Here is an 18,683-nt window from a genome sequence, read left to right as displayed (position 1 = left end):
TAAAAATATGTTTTAAGTATAGGCTTTCCACTCGCTACCACTTTGTTTCAGCAATGAATCCAAACATCAGCGGTTCCTGCTGTAAGTACACAGCCCATCTTGCTACAGGGTTAAATGAGCCTTTATTCTTAGTGAATAACAGGGGACATCTCTTCAAGTCATAGATGGTTCGTTATGATGGAGGTATGCAACAGGAGCAGTAACGGGAAGAGACTTGGGAGAACTTGCAATAAGACTGCTGAGAGCATACATTAGTTAATTAAAAACAAATAATGCAACACTAAAAAATTACTTCCTATGAGGTCAACACAAAATCATAAATGTCCCAATTCCATTCCAGAAATTCACAAACCTTAGCAAACCTTTTGACAAGTGTGTTCTGATTTTCTGCTTGGGTGTAACACTCCAAATCCTGCTGAGTGTTGCATTGGTAAGCTTTGAATTGAACAGCTATATACTATAAATGTCCTTCAGAATTCCAGATATGCATAATTTGAACCCCATTTTCCAGAAACAAAAGACTGGAGGCCTGATTCTTATTACCAGTATTGTGTCTCTACATTGCTACTCTAGCAGTAGAAAGGGGCTTTAAAATTTACACCCATTTTAAGGCCATCTTCAACTGCCAGTGGGGTATAAGGAAGCCTTACTGTAAATGAGAATCAGGCCTTATGGTACTAATGCAATTCTCCTAAATTAGCTGTATCAATAGAGACATGGAAAGATTAACCACAGTGTGTCAATAAACGTGTGAGACAATATTGTGTACTGAAGAATCACAAATCACCCATCTGGATTATGTTTCACAATGCCTGATTTTCATTAAAAACAACAAACCAGGAGAAAAAAAAGTGTCAAGTGCTTTCTCTTACTAGAAATAGCTTGCTTGTGCGCTATCTCTCAGAAAGCTCATGTACTTATACTGCATAGGTCCATTTCCAAACTAATTAGACAAGAGTGAAGGTTAGAATTTTAGTCACACCGATGTATTGTCTTGAATGTTCCTGAGGACCTCTATCCAGTAGAAACAAGACATTCTGATAGCAATGGGTGAGTGTCAAATTAGAAACTAAGCTAAAGTTTTCCAAGCAGTCTAGATGAATTAGGTGCCCAACTCTTTTTGGTTAGATAGAGTTCAGAGAAGTCCATGTGGATACACTCTGAGACATAATTAAACCTTTAGTTACTGGTCTAAAAATATAAATTACATCAAGCAACTAGAAAGTAATGCATAGGTGGGACATATGTCCTTGTGCACCATCAGAGCCCAAATGTTTCCCAATGGTCAGTTTACTGTAAATCTTCAGAATAGCCACATTAGTGCTCTTTATTTGCTTTAGTGCACTTACATAATTTGAACAAGAAATCTGTCTGAATTGAAAAGTAGCATACATTGTACCCGCTTCTAAAAATAGTACAGTGTGCATTTGTGTATAACACAGCTAACGGCTACTCACTGAAATCATCCTGGGTTTTCTAGATCATTAATGCTAATCAGTCAAAATGATTTATAGACTTGGGGAAGGGGGCAAATTTGCCCCTGATGTAACTTCATTGACTTAAATGGCGTTACATCAGGGAAAAAAATTCACTCCCTGAAATTAATGAGTAATGTGCTGAGCTATTGGCAACTGCTCTGGGTTGTATGAAATAAAGGCTTTACCCCCCTTCTGCACAGCTATCAGTAATGAGCCAGATATATACTGAAATATACTGAAATAATGAAATAAGGGATATTTAGTTCTGAGAGGACAATAGAACTGTAGAAATAATCCCTATTATGGCACGGCACATACACAAACACTAGTACCTGAATATGAAGACCTCAAAGCGTTTCTTTTTTAAAAGATGGGTGTCATTTTCCCTGCTTTACAAACCAAGAAATGAGGAACAGAGAGATGAAGTTACCCTCAGATCACACTGAGTCAGTGTCAGAGATAGGCAGATAACGCACGAGTCCTGACTGCCAGTTATGTGTTCTAACCACTAGACTATGCTGCCTCCTTATGTAAATGCCTCCATCTACAGGGCTGGAATTGCTTTCTAATATTTATACTTCTCATTAACTATGAAAATTACCTTCTTCCAAAGCTACCAATCTAGATATGTTGGCAGGCGTTTAAAGAGAAGAAAAATACACCGGGTAAACTATGGGGGTGTTTTTTATTGAAATTCAGAGCGTTTAATTTAACTGAAGTTTTCAGCAAACTGCTTTCTTTTGATATACTGTATCTACATACATATATAGGTAGGGTGTTAGCACATTCCATTATCTGATACTATTATGGTTATGTTACCATATAGCATCTGAAATTGCAAGTGTCAAATATACAGCAGTCGTCAAGCCCGACGATGGCATTTAATAAAAACTCACATCACTTTCCTTTCACTTCCATCCTTCAGTCACTTACATTTTGAAAATGAATTTAGTGTTCATGAAAGTTGCCAAGATTGGAAGATGGAGAAAATGAAATTCCGACCTACAAACTAGCTACAGCTTGGGCAACAATCTTCCCCATGCTGCCCCCTCAACGTGCCATTATTCTTGCTTGGCAGAAGATACCCTTAAATGTAAGAAGGTAATTGAGCCTCTCTAACCATGTAATCCATGAGTCCTCTGAGACGGCCAGATTCAGACCACTAATTGTCTTTGCATAGTGAAGTCCTGTAAGCAGCTATCAGATGGTAAAATATTAATGTATTGATCACAATTAAATTCATACCAGTGACCTAAAGGTAAAACATTGTTCACCCATTCTGAATCCCCTGAGCTATCTTAGTTTGCTGGAAAGTCTTATTTGATTTATAAAATAGTAAATTTAGTATTGATGTCACTGACAGAAAATAAATTTAAACACATACACTTCTCTGACTGAGGGCATTAATGCCAGCTGTGACATGAAGCTGTGGAAATGAGATCAGGATGACTCTGATAGTAATTTCAAATCTTTGGTAGGTCTTAAAAAACTGACAGACAGTTCTGGAGGACTGCAAATTTTAGAACAGGGTGCAAGGCTCTTCCCACAATAAGAGATCTATCATAGAACCTCCTGGACATCATCCACCAAAATGATCTCACACAGAGTAGCAGTGAGGCCAGGGTAAAGAGTCTAGATACTATTTTGGGGAAAACATAGGTGTTGGTTCTTATTGATGTATTTGGCATCTAGATATATGCTCGATGTATAGTGTTTTATGCCTTTTGTTCCATTCCTGCTCACTATGTGACACTATAAAACAGATTTTAATGTTCAAAAACAGTGTTTCCATTGCTTATACACAATGGACTAAATTTTTATTACTTCAAAAATAGCTTTCAGTGCTTGTTTATTGTATTTGTTCTCAGGGTAGCCCCTCCCACCATTCACATCACCCTGGTTACACTCTATTTTTAGTGTGCTAGCTCAATCAGAGCTCACTCAGGTATGTCTCCGAAAGCTGGAATGTACACCTGCCAGCTCCAGTGCAGACATACCCTAAGCAATGGCATCTGATTTGCATAAAACCTGCATTTTTGAGCTCCAAATGTGGTTGGGGAGATGAAATCGAGCCCCAAGCCAGGGTGAAGAGATGCTACACATTTTCCCCTGTGTCTGCCCTTTCAAATGCTACTGTATCTGCAACTCTGGCCCAGCTCCTGCCTATTCCCACTGTGGTCTTCTATCTAACTAGGTTCTGATCCTAGCACCCATCATTGTAGTATCCAAGTGTGATACTGCATGGAGTTGCAACATCTATCTTTGGGGTCCATAGTTTTAAATGAATGGTTTTTGTATAATTGTGTTCGACTCCATGGGGGATGGCTACCACGACTCCTCCAGGAACTTAAAACAGTGAGCGTAATTAAGGTAAATCAGCCAGCTTATAAACCTCCCTCCCAGAGAAGTCCCCCTCCCAGGGGAGAGGGTGAGGCTCACATATACGGTTCAAACTGGATTCTCCAGAGAACAACAGAGAAAGGAAGGACTTGTGGATAAATATCCTGAGTTTAAACTGACTCGGGGCCTTCTTTCTGGGTAACATCTGGTAGGCTTTTATCATGCATATAGAAAAGTTTATTGTTTTTATATGTTTTCTCTGTCATGCTTTTACCTTAAGAATAAATGTGCTCACTTAGAAGAAGCTGTGTGGCGACTTGTATCTGCTGGCAATACACTAGTCATAGCCCTTGGAGAGAAAGCAAAGGCAGACTGGTTTGCTAGGAATATTGCAGTGTAGTTCATGGAGCAGTGCAGACTTAAAACATGTTGTCAGGAGGGAGGGAGACACAAGTCTCCGCCCTGGAGAGGTGATGTCTGGGAGCCCTTGAGGGACCATGGACAGGGAATATAGGTGCAGTTACCCTGAATCTATGACAAAGTACCCTCCAAGACTAAGAACAAAAATCTCTGTCTTCTTTTTCAGGAAGTGGAGTTTAGGATTTTTGTTTTTGTTTTTACAAAATAAAAGATCGAGTGAGCAGTGGGAGTGTAAAAGTGTTGTTGTCAGAACACTCAGTCAAAGAGATGGGTTTTGCATGGAGGTTGTGAATGTGACCAGGTTCTTAGTCACTTTCAGTTCATTTAGCTGAGGAGTTTCATAGTCTGAATCGGGGTCGGAAACCTCTGGCATGCGGCTCAACAGGGTAAGCACCCTGGGAGGCCGGACCAGTTTGTTTACCTGCCACCTCCGCAGGTGCGGCCGATCGCGGCTCCCATTGGCCACAGTTCCCTGCTCCAGGCCAATGGGGGCAGCGGGAAGCTGCAGCCAGCACACCCCTCGGCCCGCGCCTCTTCCCGCAGCCCCCATTGGCCTGGAGCAGCGAACCGCGGCCAGTGGGAGCTGCGATCGGCCGAACCTGCGGAGGTGGCAGGTAAACAAACTGGTCCGGCCCGCCAGAGTGCTTACCCTGGCGAGCTGCGTGCCAGAGGTTGCCGACCCCTGATCCAGACTATGAAACTCCTCAGCTAAATGAACTGAAATTGACTAACCCCTGGTCTGGGTGAAGCTCCCATGGTCCTGAGTTGCCCCTTTTGTCTGTAATTTCATTGTGCCTGTGGAACATACCGATCATTGGAGGCTGTGATAAGAGAAAGAGAGACAGTCTCCCTGTTAGCGAAGAACAACTCTGTGAATCAAGACAGAGACTATGAACTGGCTGTGAGTTCATGGGGGAATCAGTGCAAAGCTCTGCTATGATGTGTTGCTGAGCAGGGACGTCGTTGTGTTCTAAACTAGCAGCAGCTAATTCAGGATATTGGACTTCCTACCTTGATACAGAGAATCATAGTAGTTGAGCCATAGTAGTTGAATTACAGGTGCATGGATTACTGTGGCCACATCTGTCTCTGATAGGATCAGGCATGACCTTCTAGAAGTGGAAGCTTTTTGCCTCCATGATTATTTGGGTATCTAGGTATCTCCAAGGCCCGAGAACCAATGCCTTCAGAGGCTGTTATGGAAGAGAAAAATTCTTCAGAGCACTCCCTTCTTTCCATCAGCATCACCTCAGGCTTGTCTGGGTTCAGCTTCAGCAAAGTGTTCTTTATCCTGATGCCGATGTCAGAGGCACATTTTAGACCCCTGACAGATAGCATTATTTACCCTTTGACATGAAGGAGATGTAGAGCTGCGTGGTGTAAACACTCTGCTAGCACTTCAGCTTGCTAGTTCTCCCGGGTGGTTTTATATCTATTAAATATGCTGTGGGAGAGGATTGGATCCTTGTGAATCACTTTAGTCCATAACAAACACTACAGATCAAGTGCCGGCAATCTTTTATGCAGAGAAGAGTAAAGTTAGGTAAACGTAATCCATAGACATTGCTGTATCAGTATCAAAAAGAGTACTATATGTGGACAGTAATTTTACTATGAGCAGTGGCAGATTAATAATTTTGCCGCTCCTAGGCTGGGAAATAATTGCCGCCCTGGCCCCGCCCCGACTCCACCCTTTTCCCTCCCCCATTCCAACCCCCTCCCCAAAGTCCCCGCCCCCTCCCTTTCCCTATTGGATCCCTTCCCCAAATCCCTGCCCCCGGCCCCGCCTCTTCCCCCAGCGTGTGGCATTCCCCCTCCTCCCCCCTCCCTCCCTGCCCCGTGAAACAGCTGTTTCGCAGGGCAAGTGCTGGGAGGGGAGAGAAACAGGAAGCCGCGGCGCGCTTGCAGAGGAGGCAGAGGTGAGCTGGAGCAGGGTGACGGGGCGCAGAGGGGAGCTTCCACCCTGAAAATTTGCCACCCTCGGCCTAGTCCTTGTCGTCCTAGGCAATAATACGCCGCTGACTGTGAGGCATAGGTTTTGTCATCCCACTGATATTTCAAATGCTGCATGCTGCTGCAAAACATTACTCTTCTTTTTATAGTTAATGTTACCCGAAATTGGACCAGCGAGTAACCTTAGGGAGGACTAATGACCCACCAGAGTTTGGCAGAAAGCAGCATGTCTATTATACTGATGTGGGGGGGGGGGTGTCACACTCACACTCTCATACTCACACTCCCAGGACAGGCACGGCACTGGAGATGTCAGGATCCTTCAAGGTAAGTGTCCCACAGCGCAGCGATGGACGGTGCAATGAAGGTAAGTTTTCCCGAGGCACGATAAAATGCAACGTGGCGAACCACTGGCCAGGAGGTCCGGGTGAAGGGCCTTTATGGGAGGTACAAGCTTGTGAGTGCACTTCTGAGCACATGGCCTCTTCCCCTTTTAAGGACCCGCTCCTCATGGCCTGCGACTAGAGATGACTTGGCTGCGTCTGGTTGGTCACACTCCACCTTGGACAGTGTCCATGCAGTGTCCATGCATTGGATGTGTGAGCGCTGCCTAATTAGAGTCCCAGACACCTTGTCAACCTGGGGAGCTCTTCTGATTTTCCAGCTGTTCACGCAGCCCATTCATCCCACAAACATTCCAGGAGGGAAGGGGAGAGGGAAAGCCACTTCACAGATATTCAAAGAGGAAGAGGAGACAAAAGAGGGGGGAAAGTGTAACAGACCTTTTGAGCATACAGGCTATACATAGCATACTCATACATAGCATACAGATCACTGCTGCTCCTACAAAACTCCGCTCTTTGATCTATGATCAATACAGTAGTTATTGTTGTTGTAGGGCACAGGTGATCTGTTGAAAACAAACCAAACAATCATAACCAGGTGAATATAACTAAAACCATTACAATTGACTAAACACCAGATATAATATAAACACAAATGCAAACAATCACAATTATAATAGTTGTGAATACAGTAAAACCATCACCGTTACAATAATTGGGTATATTGACAAACAAAATGAGGCCCAAGTTTGATGCTGCAATAGCCATCAAACAATAAAAGTTAATCCTAACCCTTAAATACAAACAACAAATAAGATTTGTAGGAGTACCACAGTTGTCATCCAAGGTTAAACTGATTTGGAAGATACACAGTAACAGAGAACTTGGTGAAGTTGCTGATACTTAAATTAACATTTAGTTGTACAGGTTATGGGGGCCCATGAGCTATCCTTCAGGGCTTGGGGAAGTAGAACCAGGGTGCATAGAGGAAAGTGGAATTAACAATACAAGAAAATGTAACTAACAATATAAATGTATCAAAAAATCAACAAGAAAATTATTATTAGAGAACCTAACAAAAAATAAACCTGATGCATTGGGGACCAAAGTCTTTTGGACAGAGGTGGATGTGATTGATAATTTGGTTGGAGATGGGGGAAGTAGAGAGAGGAAAAGGCATTTACCCTGTCTAGTGTAGTATCCCCTCTCGCTCTGGACCCAATGATAGAACAGGACACCAACCAGAGACAGATACAGAACATGCAACACAGAACACTGAACAGACTTTGTCGTGACACTATAACTATGGTATTTCTATAACTCTTCAGCTAGTACCAGCTCTCCTGATGTTCTGGTTCAGAGGCTGAAAGATAGAAGCTTAGAAACAAATTAGCACAGTGCTCCCACTGCGGCAGACCCTGCTCGTTTGAGTTGTCCGCGGTGTATCCATTTTCCCTCCGGGGTCCCATGGCCAGTCAGAGAGGGTCTAGGGTGCTAGTCACGGCTTGGTGACCTAGCATGGGGAAACTGTGGAATCCCTGGGTGAACGTATACTGGGTATTGCGAAAGATAAACACAAATCGGTCTTGGCTCTCTGGAGCCGGGGCAGGGCGAAGAAGCAGTTTGCTAAAACAATTACTGAAAACCACTGTGCCTCGGGCGGAATACTTTCCAACAATGCGGTCATGTCTGCCACTGGAGCCTGCCGTGGGGTGCAAGCATTGATCCAGCCATAATATATAGTTAGTCACCAGGTCTTCCTGTCTGCCTTGCGGACCGGCCAGATGGGGGAGCTGAAAGGAGAGGTAGTTAAACAAACCACTCCCTGGTCTATCAGGGCATCCAATATCTCACCCACAGCTTGTGCTGCCTCAGGAGAATACTTGTATTGTTTCTGAGGCGGCACCAGGGGACCCTGAATGACAATGGGCTCCCCCTTCCAGAGACCAGAATCGTATTTGTCCTTAGCCCAGACTCCAGGAATCTGCTTTTTCCATTCATCTGTCTCTGGAACCTCCACAGCTGCCACCCCCAACATAGAGCGGGTTAGCACTCCAGAGACCCCTCTTTGTAGATCTTCTCCCCAATCCACCGTGGGGACTTGCCACACATAGCGATTGGCACAATCTACCACCAAATGGAGCTCTCTGAGCTGATCAATCCCCAGAATAACTTCACCTGCCATCTGCGAATGAACCCAGGGGAGGTTAGCCACCAAATCTGCCAATTCCCACCTAGTTGCTGACAACAACGTTCCTCTCTCCTCCTGGCCCCCATAAGCAACCAGCACAACTGACCAAACTTGCACACATTCAGGGGGGAAAAAGGGGAAAAGCGAAACTGCTGCACCAGTATCCACCAGTGCCACACAGGGGGTACATGTCATTCCTACCCTCATTTGGACTACTAGATGCTCCCTCTGATCGGGGGACAAGGTGGCTACCCATTGCCACCTGTCCTCTGGGCATCCATTCTCCTGTGGGCTCCCCTAGGGGACTTGCACTGGCCGATCCAAGCTGGCTGGTGCTGCTCCTGATGGGGCCGGGATGCCGCTCCGCTCCCCTGCAGGAAGGGGTATCCCCAACTGCATGCACCAGAGCATCAGCTCCCCGGTGGGTTTCCCATGCCAATTGTCCGTTTCCTCCCCCTGTTCCAGCAAAACCCGCCAGAGGTTATTCCGCAGGCAGGACTGCCCCCTGCGGCTTCCAGACCAAGGGTCTGGTTTCCCGGGGTTTCTGCGGTCTACTGCCGCCACCTTAGAAGCCTTGCCCACTGGTGGTTGTGGCGGAGCGATGAGAGCAGCATCCAGCAGGGCTTCCACATCCGCGGGTTCCCCAGGTCTCCACCTCCCGATCGTCTGCTGTACATGAACTGGGAGACCATGGGCTATCAGCCTCAATTCCTCCGGAGGCAGGGCTATTTGAGCTATGACCTGGGTTACCTGCCCTCCCGCTGTGGCAGCCACACCCCGGCCACACAAACATGCCAGGAGAACCGTTCTCTCTACGAACAGACAGGGTCTTCCCCAGGCACAGCAGCCACCAAGACAAACTCTGCAAACAACACACGCGGCCCCATGGCAGGCGCCATCCCCACCAACATATCAAAGATACTATTGTGTGTGGCAGGACCGGCTTGCTGCCAAGCCGCCCCTGCTAAATCTCCTCCCAACCTGGACGTGGCTTTTAACACCCGTTGGGTCTCAGCTACGTTCAGTCCCTGATCCAAACACAGGGTCACCATATCCCAGACCCACCCTCTGAACCCGGAGTGCAAGGGGCCACCCAGGGTTTTTGCTAACTCTATTGCTTGCACAGGAGTCAACTTGGTCTCTGCCACAGTGTGTCCAGTATTTGGGGCTACCCCGCCCCCTGCAGGCACAGGCCCATAGTTTCAGACCACCTTCCGGACCACCCAACACGGTGTCTGGGGTCTGGCCATCCGGGGTCTGGATCTGGGGGATCTGGATCACACCAGATATCCCCGTCCCAATCATCATATGGTCCCACACACCCCTGTGCTTTCACCCCAACGGCGGCGACCCGGGCTGAATAAGGCTCCTGGACCCTGTTCTCCCGGGCGGACCCCTCCAGGACCAGATCCTTCAGGCAGGTAACTGCCTGGCTCAGAGCGGCATTCTCTACTTCCACCCGCTCCCGCTCCTCCTCTGCCGCCACCACCTGTACTGCAGCTACCGAGAGGGAAGATGCACGAGCGCTAGCAGTCAGAGTCTGCGCCTTCCACATATCCCGTTCCTTCTCCAACTCATTACATCGGTCCTTGAGTGGCAAGCTGAATCTTTGCCGCCTGCCATTGCCAGCCTGCTTGCCACAGCAGCCAGGCGGCTGCACGATCCAGTCCCGCCTTATTGGGACCGTATATAAATACATATTTATCCAACATGAGCTCTAGTTCAGTAATTGTACTCCCAGGTGAAACCGCCCCTGGCATCCAGGGGTCTGGCCCTTTCTTTTGGAGCCATTCTAACAACACCCCAAGTGGTGGCGTCGCTCCCCAACGGGGGGGTGTATTCTTCCTCGGGCTGCTTCGCCTTTTTCTTCCCCTTGCCCCACAGTGGTATACTTAGCAGCAGCGTCCTTTTCTCCCTGCAGTGGGTTGCTAGCCTACCACTTTTTCATGCAGGCTTGAGCTGGACCCACTCAAGAGACAACGGGGGGCACCAGGGGACCCCTACTCTTGGGTTAAATCCTCCACTAAGCTGTCCACATTCTCCACCAGTAATGTTACCCGAAATTGGGGCAGCTGGTAAGCTTAGGGAGGACTAATGACCCACCAGAGTTTGGCAGAAAGCAGCCCGTCTATTATACTGATAGCTAAGCTCAAAAGAAAGGGGGGGTTGGGGGGAGTGTCACACTCTCATTCTCACGCTCCCAGGACAGGCACAGCACTGGAGATGTCAGGATCCTTCAAGGTAAGTGTCCCACAGCACAGCAATGGACGGTGCAATGAAGGTAAGTTTTCCCGAGGCACGATGAAATGCAACGTGGCGAACCACTGGCAGGAGGTCCAGGCGAAGGGCCTTTATGGGAGGTACAAGCTTGTGAGTGCACTGCTGAGCACATCGCCATTCCCCTTTTAAGGACCTGCTCCTCATGGCCTACGACTAGAGATGACTTGGCCGTGTCTGGTTGGTTACACTCCACCTTGGACAGTGTCCATGCTTTGGGTGTGTGAGCGCTGCCTAATTAGAGTCCCAGACACCTTGTCAACCTGGGAGCTCTTCTGATCTTCCAGCTGCTCAAGAAGCCCATTCGTCCCACAAGCATTCCAGGTGGGAGGGGGAGGGGGAAAGCCACTTCACAGGTATTCAAAGAGGGAGAGGAGACAAAGGGGGGGGAGGGGAAGTGTAATAGACCTTTTGAGCATACAGGTTATACATAGATAGCATAGTCACATAGAGCATACAGATCACAGCTGCTCCTACAACAGTTAACGTTGTTTATATCTATGCTGTTTTAAAGTAGATCTTTTGGGGTGTAGTTCAAACAGTGCTTTAAATTCTTCCAAGCCATCCAGGAGTTTTTATTTTTAATTTTTCTGTAAAAGCCTTTTGATTCCCCCAAAAAAGTATTGCCAGTACTAGTCCGAAAATGGAAACATTGTCTTTATTTCTCAGGCAGAGCCACTTCCACATATGAACAATGCACACAAACAGCTTTCACGTCCAGTACATGACAGACTGTGTGGTTTCAGCATATTTTACATCAAGATAATTCATATTAGATTAAATATTAGTCTGTTCATCCAAGATACTATATTTGAAAGAATGGATTCTGAACTAAACTGGCATAGGTGAAAGTTAGCTGGTACGCCGTACCGGACCAGCTTCCCCTGGTGGCAATTTAAAGGGCCTGAGGTTCCCAGCAGCGGCTGGAGCCCTGAGCCCTTTATATTGCTGCTAGAGCCCTCCTGATGGAGCCCCGGGTAGCAGAGGCGGCTGGGACCCGCCAGGGCTCTGGCAGCGATTTAAAGGGCCCAGGGCTCCACTGTGGTAGCAGTGGCCAGAGCCCCAGGCCCTTTAAATCGCACCTGAGCCCTGGGGCTCCCAGCCGCCTCTGCAGCTGATAGCTCTGGCAGTGATTTAAAGGGCCTGGGGCTCCCAGCCGCCACTACTGCAGCCAGAGCCTGGGGCCCTTTAAATCTTGATTCAAAGGGTCTGGGGCTCTAAAGATCCCGCCACTTTCCGGTAAGTCCTTTAAGTTACTTTCACCCCTGTAAACTGGCCACTTTCTTCAAATTACAGTAACAGTTCATATAAGCCTCAGTTTTCATCCAGGCTACATACAAGGGGACACAGAGAGAATTTTAAGGCTTAAGGCCTTGATCCTGTAAACTGATAACATCTGGGCAGACTGCCGCTGCTGATTGATATTGACTTCAGCCAGTGAGGCTGTGCGTGGAAGCAACAATTGGCCAGCAAGCAGCCAATTGCAGGACTAGGGCCTAAATCCTTATTGACCATTACAGCTGGTCAAAAAAATCAAAACTTCCTTTGACAAACTGGCTTTTTGACTTTGTGTGAGAAATTTTTTCATCAATATTTTTCAGTTTTTAATTGAAAAACCCAAACCCCAATTTTTCCAGATTTAGGTATTCCCCCCCTTTTCTGCCTCCCTTCACCCCGCACCTGCCACTGAAACAGGAGAAAGAAAAGGGGAACGGGGAGGGAAAGGCACTGAAAAAAGAAAAATGTAAGAATTTCAGGGGGGGGGGGTATTAAAAATACCAGAGGCAAATGTTTCCTTGGTTTTGAAATGTTTTGTGCAAAATATTTACCATTTGTCTACCCACTCTACTGAGGACTTAATTTTTCACTCAATGTTTTATGTTAACCACTATTCAGTGATCCATTGATATCATATGGGGATAATCAGTTTCCTGTAACTGCTTGGCTGGATGTTAGTCCCCTATCTTGTGTGTGTGTTTCCAGAGTTTCTCCTTTTCTATTAAGAAATGATATGTATACATTTAAATGCAATTTCTGTGTGCAGGTATTACCACTGTATTGACCATGACAACATTGAGTACCATTGCAAGAAAGTCTTTACCCCGTGTCTCCTACGTCACTGCCATGGATCTGTTTGTGACTGTATGCTTTTTATTTGTCTTTGCTGCTCTGATGGAGTATGCAACCCTCAACTACTACTCAAGCTGCAAGAAGCCAAACTGTACCAAGAAGAAAAAGTCGGTAAGATGTGGTCACCTAAGATTACTAATGAAGGGCATAGAGCGTAATACTGAGAGGGAATCTTTCACACAGCCAGTCATGGCAATGATCCCTCCATATGCTTTTGCAAAATAACACCCTAACCCCACCCTGCCTAGACCCTCCCCAATTCTTGATCAATTCCAGCAAGAATGTGGGAAAGTAGTTGCTGTGGGCATCAAGCGTGTTGCTGCCAAATGCAATACATTCCACAGCAGCAGTCCTTCCTTCTATTCCTTTCCCTGCCTTTCAACTGTGCAGGTGAATGGAAAGGAAAGTGGCTCCCCCACTGAAAATAAATCTAGAGGTACTTAAGTAGCACAGATTCCTTGTCCAGCCCCAGTTGCAAGGATTTTTGAATAAGGCCTTAAGGAGTGAAAGTGGGGAAAGAGGGAGACATGCCCCCAAGCTGAGGGAATGAGGAACTGAGGGGGTGCAGCAGAGGTGTCTAGAACAGAAGGTGAGGGGTGAATGGGGGGGAGGGTTGGGGCACATCGCAGGAAGAGCAGAGAATGACAAGTTGCAGTAGGGATGAATGATGGGTAAGTACATATGTATGGGAGTGCAGAAAGTGAAGAGTGGGGCTTCAGAAAATGAATAGGGTGTGCGTCTGAATGTACAGAGGGTGGAGAGAGTGAAAGGTGGATGTGTACCCAGTTGGGTGTGACAGAGAGAGAGTAAGTGGTGGGTATGAAGAATGTGAGCATCAGTGTTGCATGGAGATGGTGCTGAAGTGAACATGAGTGGAGGCAGACGTGATATCTCTGTGTATGAATCTATTAACAAACCAATTTATCATGAACTTTTCATTGCATCACCTGCCCCCTCAAAAGAAATCATCTCCCCGGGATTTATTTCACCCCAACCTGCTACAGAAATGATTCCTTCTTCCTCTTCTCTCCCCCCAGTCTGAAATTCCCACCAAGAAATTGTACCTGTACATGGCCCAGGCCAGACAAAGTTCAGTCCTGCACCTTTAACAGCTTTTCCATATACATAAAAACACCAGTTATGAAGTCTGTTATCTGATGGCTCTTCATGTCTAGAAACATGAGCTTTATACTATTCAGAAAAGTTGATTCCCAGGTCCCTACCACTCCAGTGGGAACCCACACTTGTTCCTAACTCTATAAGCAAATGAGATAGTAAACTTTAAAACGGTCATTTTTAGGTTCAGAAAACAGCTTTAGGTCATTTTTAGAGTGTATGTTTCCCACTGAGCCCAGTACAATTGGACTCATGGCAGCAAAGGCACCTGCCAGAGGGACATAAAAATCGTGCCCTCCAAAAAGTCTAAAATAAACTGTTCTTAAATATTTTCCCAAGAGAATGATGACGTTGTTCACTTTATGAGACATTATGGTGAAGTGAAGTGCAAATTCAGAAGGCAAGAGATAAAAGAGAGAACTAGAGAAGAGGAAACTGAGGGAGTAGAAGTAGCTCACCCGCTGAAAATGTTTAGTGGAAAATAGGAGTCAAAGAGGTTGAGGGAAATTTTGTTTTTCCAGGCTGGAGGAAGGAAACATGTTCATTTGAAATAAAAGAGGTGAAGCATTAGAGGAGACAGGTTGAGAAGAATGGAATTAAAGAGAGCTCAAGGGAAAAGAGGAAGAAGGAAGGAGAAGACAAGATTCAGCAAATAAGTCATGAAGTGGAAAGAGAATAAAAGAAAGGAATAATGGGGAAAGATGAGTACAAGCTAGAATAATAGATAGCCAAGAGCCAATTCAGTGAAAATTCCATTAAACTTTAAAACAGTCCTTATAAATGTATGGGGTATATGAAAGGCAACATGAGAAGAGTGCTACTGAAAGGAATTCTATAGCATGCTAGAAGTGAGCTGGCTTTGAGAAAATGAAAAAGATAATGGTGTGGAAAGTCTGAATGCAGAAAATATGGCAGTTCTGAGAAGGACACGTTTAAGGAGTATATGTCAAGATGAGGAAATAATGCTAATGCTAGGGAGATGTCTTAACTGAAAATATGGCAGTTTGCTAAGTGACATGAGACTGAAGGCTGGCTTTGTTATTATTTACTAAATAAATGAAGTCAATGGGTGAAGAAGAATTCTGGGTGGATGAAAGGTTCTGTGGGAGTTTCATGCCTTTGTTAAGGGATATTTTAAGAAACGTTATTAAAAACCAGATGAATATAAAACAGTAAAGATTTTTTTTCTTCTGAATGATTCTCTTATCTTTATTTGAGCTACCTGATGTCAGTTTTGGTCACATGATGGTGAGTACACTATTTTATTCGATAGAAACAAATGGATGCATGCACATATTGTTGACATCAGTTTGAAATTATTCATAAAAGATGCTGCAATGTAAGGTCATGCTTGAGCCTGACTGTGAATGTTCTTCTTCTTTTTTGGTAAAAGGTCAGTTTATTTTCTGGCTTTGGGTGAGGAACATAAATGCCTCTGGCTATAAGAACAACAAAGAGTCTGGTGGCACCTTAAAGACTAACAGATTTATTTGGGCATAAGCTTTCGTGAGTAAAAACCTCACTTCTTCGGATGCATAGAGTGAAAGCAAACACCTACCTCATTCTCACAAGAAATGACTCAAGTACCTAAGCTGCCTGACTCCAGGAGAGGGGTTGCTGTTCATGGATCCCTAGCAGAGATTGGTGCCTCCCTGCAGCCTGAACTTATGCATCTATCACCATGAGAGAGGTGGGGTTTAGAACACACCCCTTTCATCCACATCTCTCATTGGCTAGCTCCGGGAGCTCCTCACCTCATGTGCTGGCATTTGTGGATCACGTTGTTAGGTGCATAGCTCTCCCTTTTCATTGTATACGGAGCATGAGCACTTAACTCAGTCTTTGTGGATCACAGTTTGTTCTTGTGATTTTCTAGGCACCTACAAGCTAGGCATTGTGATACGGAGTGTTGTAATGCGTAACTTCCTTTGGATCCAGGCCAAAGTGATAGTTTGTAAGCTGATAAAGCTGCAGTCAAATGTTATGATAGTGTTTTAGTAGCACGGTAGTTAATGCAGAGCTAAAATGGATTTCCTGTGATACCATGCTGTATCATATTATTATTGTTATATACATTGATATGCATGGTGGTGTGAAGACAACAAGGTCCTATGCCAAGGAACTTTCATTCTTAATGAGATGGGTTAATATTAAAGATTAATAAATCCAAAGAGGTTGTGGGCAGGGAAAAGGAAGAGATGAAAGAAAAAGGAAGGAGAAACTGTACAATTTACTTATTTCATGTATACCTTGGGAATTTTGGCATGTGCTTTTGGGGCCTGATCCAAAGATCAAAGAGGTCAATGAGAGTATTTCCATTGATTTCAGTAGAAGAGATGAGATTTGCAGAAATTTGATGCTTAGGAAAAAGGAGGTTGTTACAAGAGAGGGCTGCATGAAAATAAAATGGCATGGCAGTGGAGAAGTTAAAGTGTTAAGGAGAGAATGGGTAGAAGGCAGGATAGAAGAAAGATGAGCCCTACCATGTAGGTAGAGGTAGAGAGATAGAGCCTTGAAGATTTTTGACTATTATTATTATAAAGAGAGTTAAAATATGTTTGCATCCTGTGATGTTAATTTGAAGTCTGTGCTGATAACACTTTTCTTCTGTAGTCACTCTCAGCTGACTTTTTCATTTTTTGGGATTATTCTCACTTGTGATAAGCATAGTGGCATTAATGCAGCTTTATTTGCTGATAAGGATGAGATTGCCCCATAAAATAACTGATGTGCCCGTATGCCTGCTCTAATTATAGCTTTGACACCATTCTTAATTGTAACTTTAGAAAGAGGTGATTTTGATGATCATGTTGTGATATACTGGTAGTTTAAACACACACTTTAAATATGAAAATTAGATGGATAATAGGCCTTGAAACATCTGTGAAGAATACAAACCCGGAATTAATTTAACTGGTTACTGTATATCAAAATTACTCTATGGAAACCTATTTGCAAAAGCAGTGACATTGATCCAAAATCCAAACGTGTCAGTTGCACATGCTCAACACATCTCTAGAATCTATCCTCACAATCCAAGGCAGCTTTTCAAATGTTTTCTCTTTTTTTTCCTTCTCCCCAGAACTATTCTGTACTTGATATAAGACCGCCGCCTACAGTCATCACATTGAACAATGCCATGTACTGGCAAGAATTTGAAGACACTTGTGTCTATGAGTGTCTGGATGGGAAGGACTGCCAGAGCTTTTTCTGCTGTTATGAAGAATGTAAATCTGGCTCATGGAGGAGAGGACGGATTCACATAGACATCTTAGAACTGGACTCCTATTCCAGGGTCTTTTTTCCAACATCGTTCCTGCTGTTTAACCTGGTCTACTGGGTTGGATACCTCTATCTTTAAATGTTGCCGGTAGTGGTGAAAACTGCTGTGTTTTCACACTTCTTGGGATAGTGAACATGAAAAAGTGAAGGAGGACATGGTCAGTTTCATCTCAAATTATAGAGGCCACGTTACCTTTTATCATCACAGAAATCAATGAAGGATTTTAATATGTAGTTGCCTGAAAAAGAAAAACCTTGAAGAATTCCCCTGACTGCTATTCATTTTAAATACAAGATTCTTACTAAATTCAGCTGAATTTGTAGTGTAAGCAATGTTTATTAATAATTCTAATATAATGGAACCTTTACTGTTCTCCCTTGGCATTGAAAGCTAGACAGCATTCAAGCAAGAAACAGAGGTCAAACATTTGATATGGGTTCTTCATTCTTATGTCCCTTTCAAAGTTTCTCCTATTCCCTGGGGCTCAAAGCAACACCCACTGGTGCTGGTTAGCCATGATGCAACTGGAGATGTCTAAATCCAGACCAACCCAAGCCACCTTCTTTTATTGAGACCTATTCCACAGTTGCTGGGAGATCTTGTCTTGTTTGTCTCTTTGCATGGGACAAATCACCATAAAATAAAGACAGTTGCTCTGGTCCCATCAAGCCATGTAAGGTCTCTTCTGCTGCAAAGCTATGGGATTCATAGGCTTAGCCCCCTTCCTGCACACATTAATTTTAATTTGAGGAGAAAAAGCTGATTTACAAGAAGGCTCAGAGTTTGATAAAGTCAAAGACGTTGCCTATATCTGAAGTAACTGCAAGTATTACTTGTAGACCATTTCAGAGCTTTTTTAAAAAAAATAACTGATCAAACATAGCAGGATGGTACATGATTTCTGGAATAGATTTACTTGCAACTGGACAAGACTTCTGCTTGTTTGTGATATTGTAGCAGACTATAGTTGATAGGACATATGTAAGATTCACTACTTAATAGCACTAGGGGTATGTGATTTTCTGCAGATTGCAATTTAATGCAAAGTTCACCCATGCATTTTTCTTCCCCGCCCTTCCCCCTTTAAGTGTTTTTACAGAGTGGAGAAAAATAAAGGTATTCTGTTCCTATAGAGCTAAATCTTGAAGTCC

General features: G+C 44.6%; 1 protein-coding gene across 1 annotated transcript in view; it reads left to right on the top strand.

The window, feature by feature from the left end:
• Nucleotides 1-18,389, top strand: part of GABRG3 (gamma-aminobutyric acid type A receptor subunit gamma3) — a 526,844-nt gene extending 508,455 nt beyond the window's left edge. Inside the window, exons 8-10 of the mRNA XM_034757916.1 lie at nucleotides 13,048-13,244; nucleotides 15,468-15,497; nucleotides 17,332-18,389. Of these exons, the coding sequence (XP_034613807.1) occupies nucleotides 13,048-13,244; nucleotides 15,468-15,497; nucleotides 17,332-17,610 (506 nt within the window). The 3' untranslated portion in view covers nucleotides 17,611-18,389. The remainder of the gene's footprint in view (nucleotides 1-13,047; nucleotides 13,245-15,467; nucleotides 15,498-17,331) is intronic.
• The last annotated feature ends 294 nt before the right edge of the window (nucleotides 18,390-18,683 follow it).

The sequence above is a fragment of the Trachemys scripta genome, chromosome 1 (assembly GCF_013100865.1).
Source record: "Trachemys scripta elegans isolate TJP31775 chromosome 1, CAS_Tse_1.0, whole genome shotgun sequence".
NCBI classification, from domain to species: domain Eukaryota; kingdom Metazoa; phylum Chordata; order Testudines; family Emydidae; genus Trachemys; species Trachemys scripta.
This window is presented reverse-complemented; position numbering and strand designations above follow the sequence as displayed.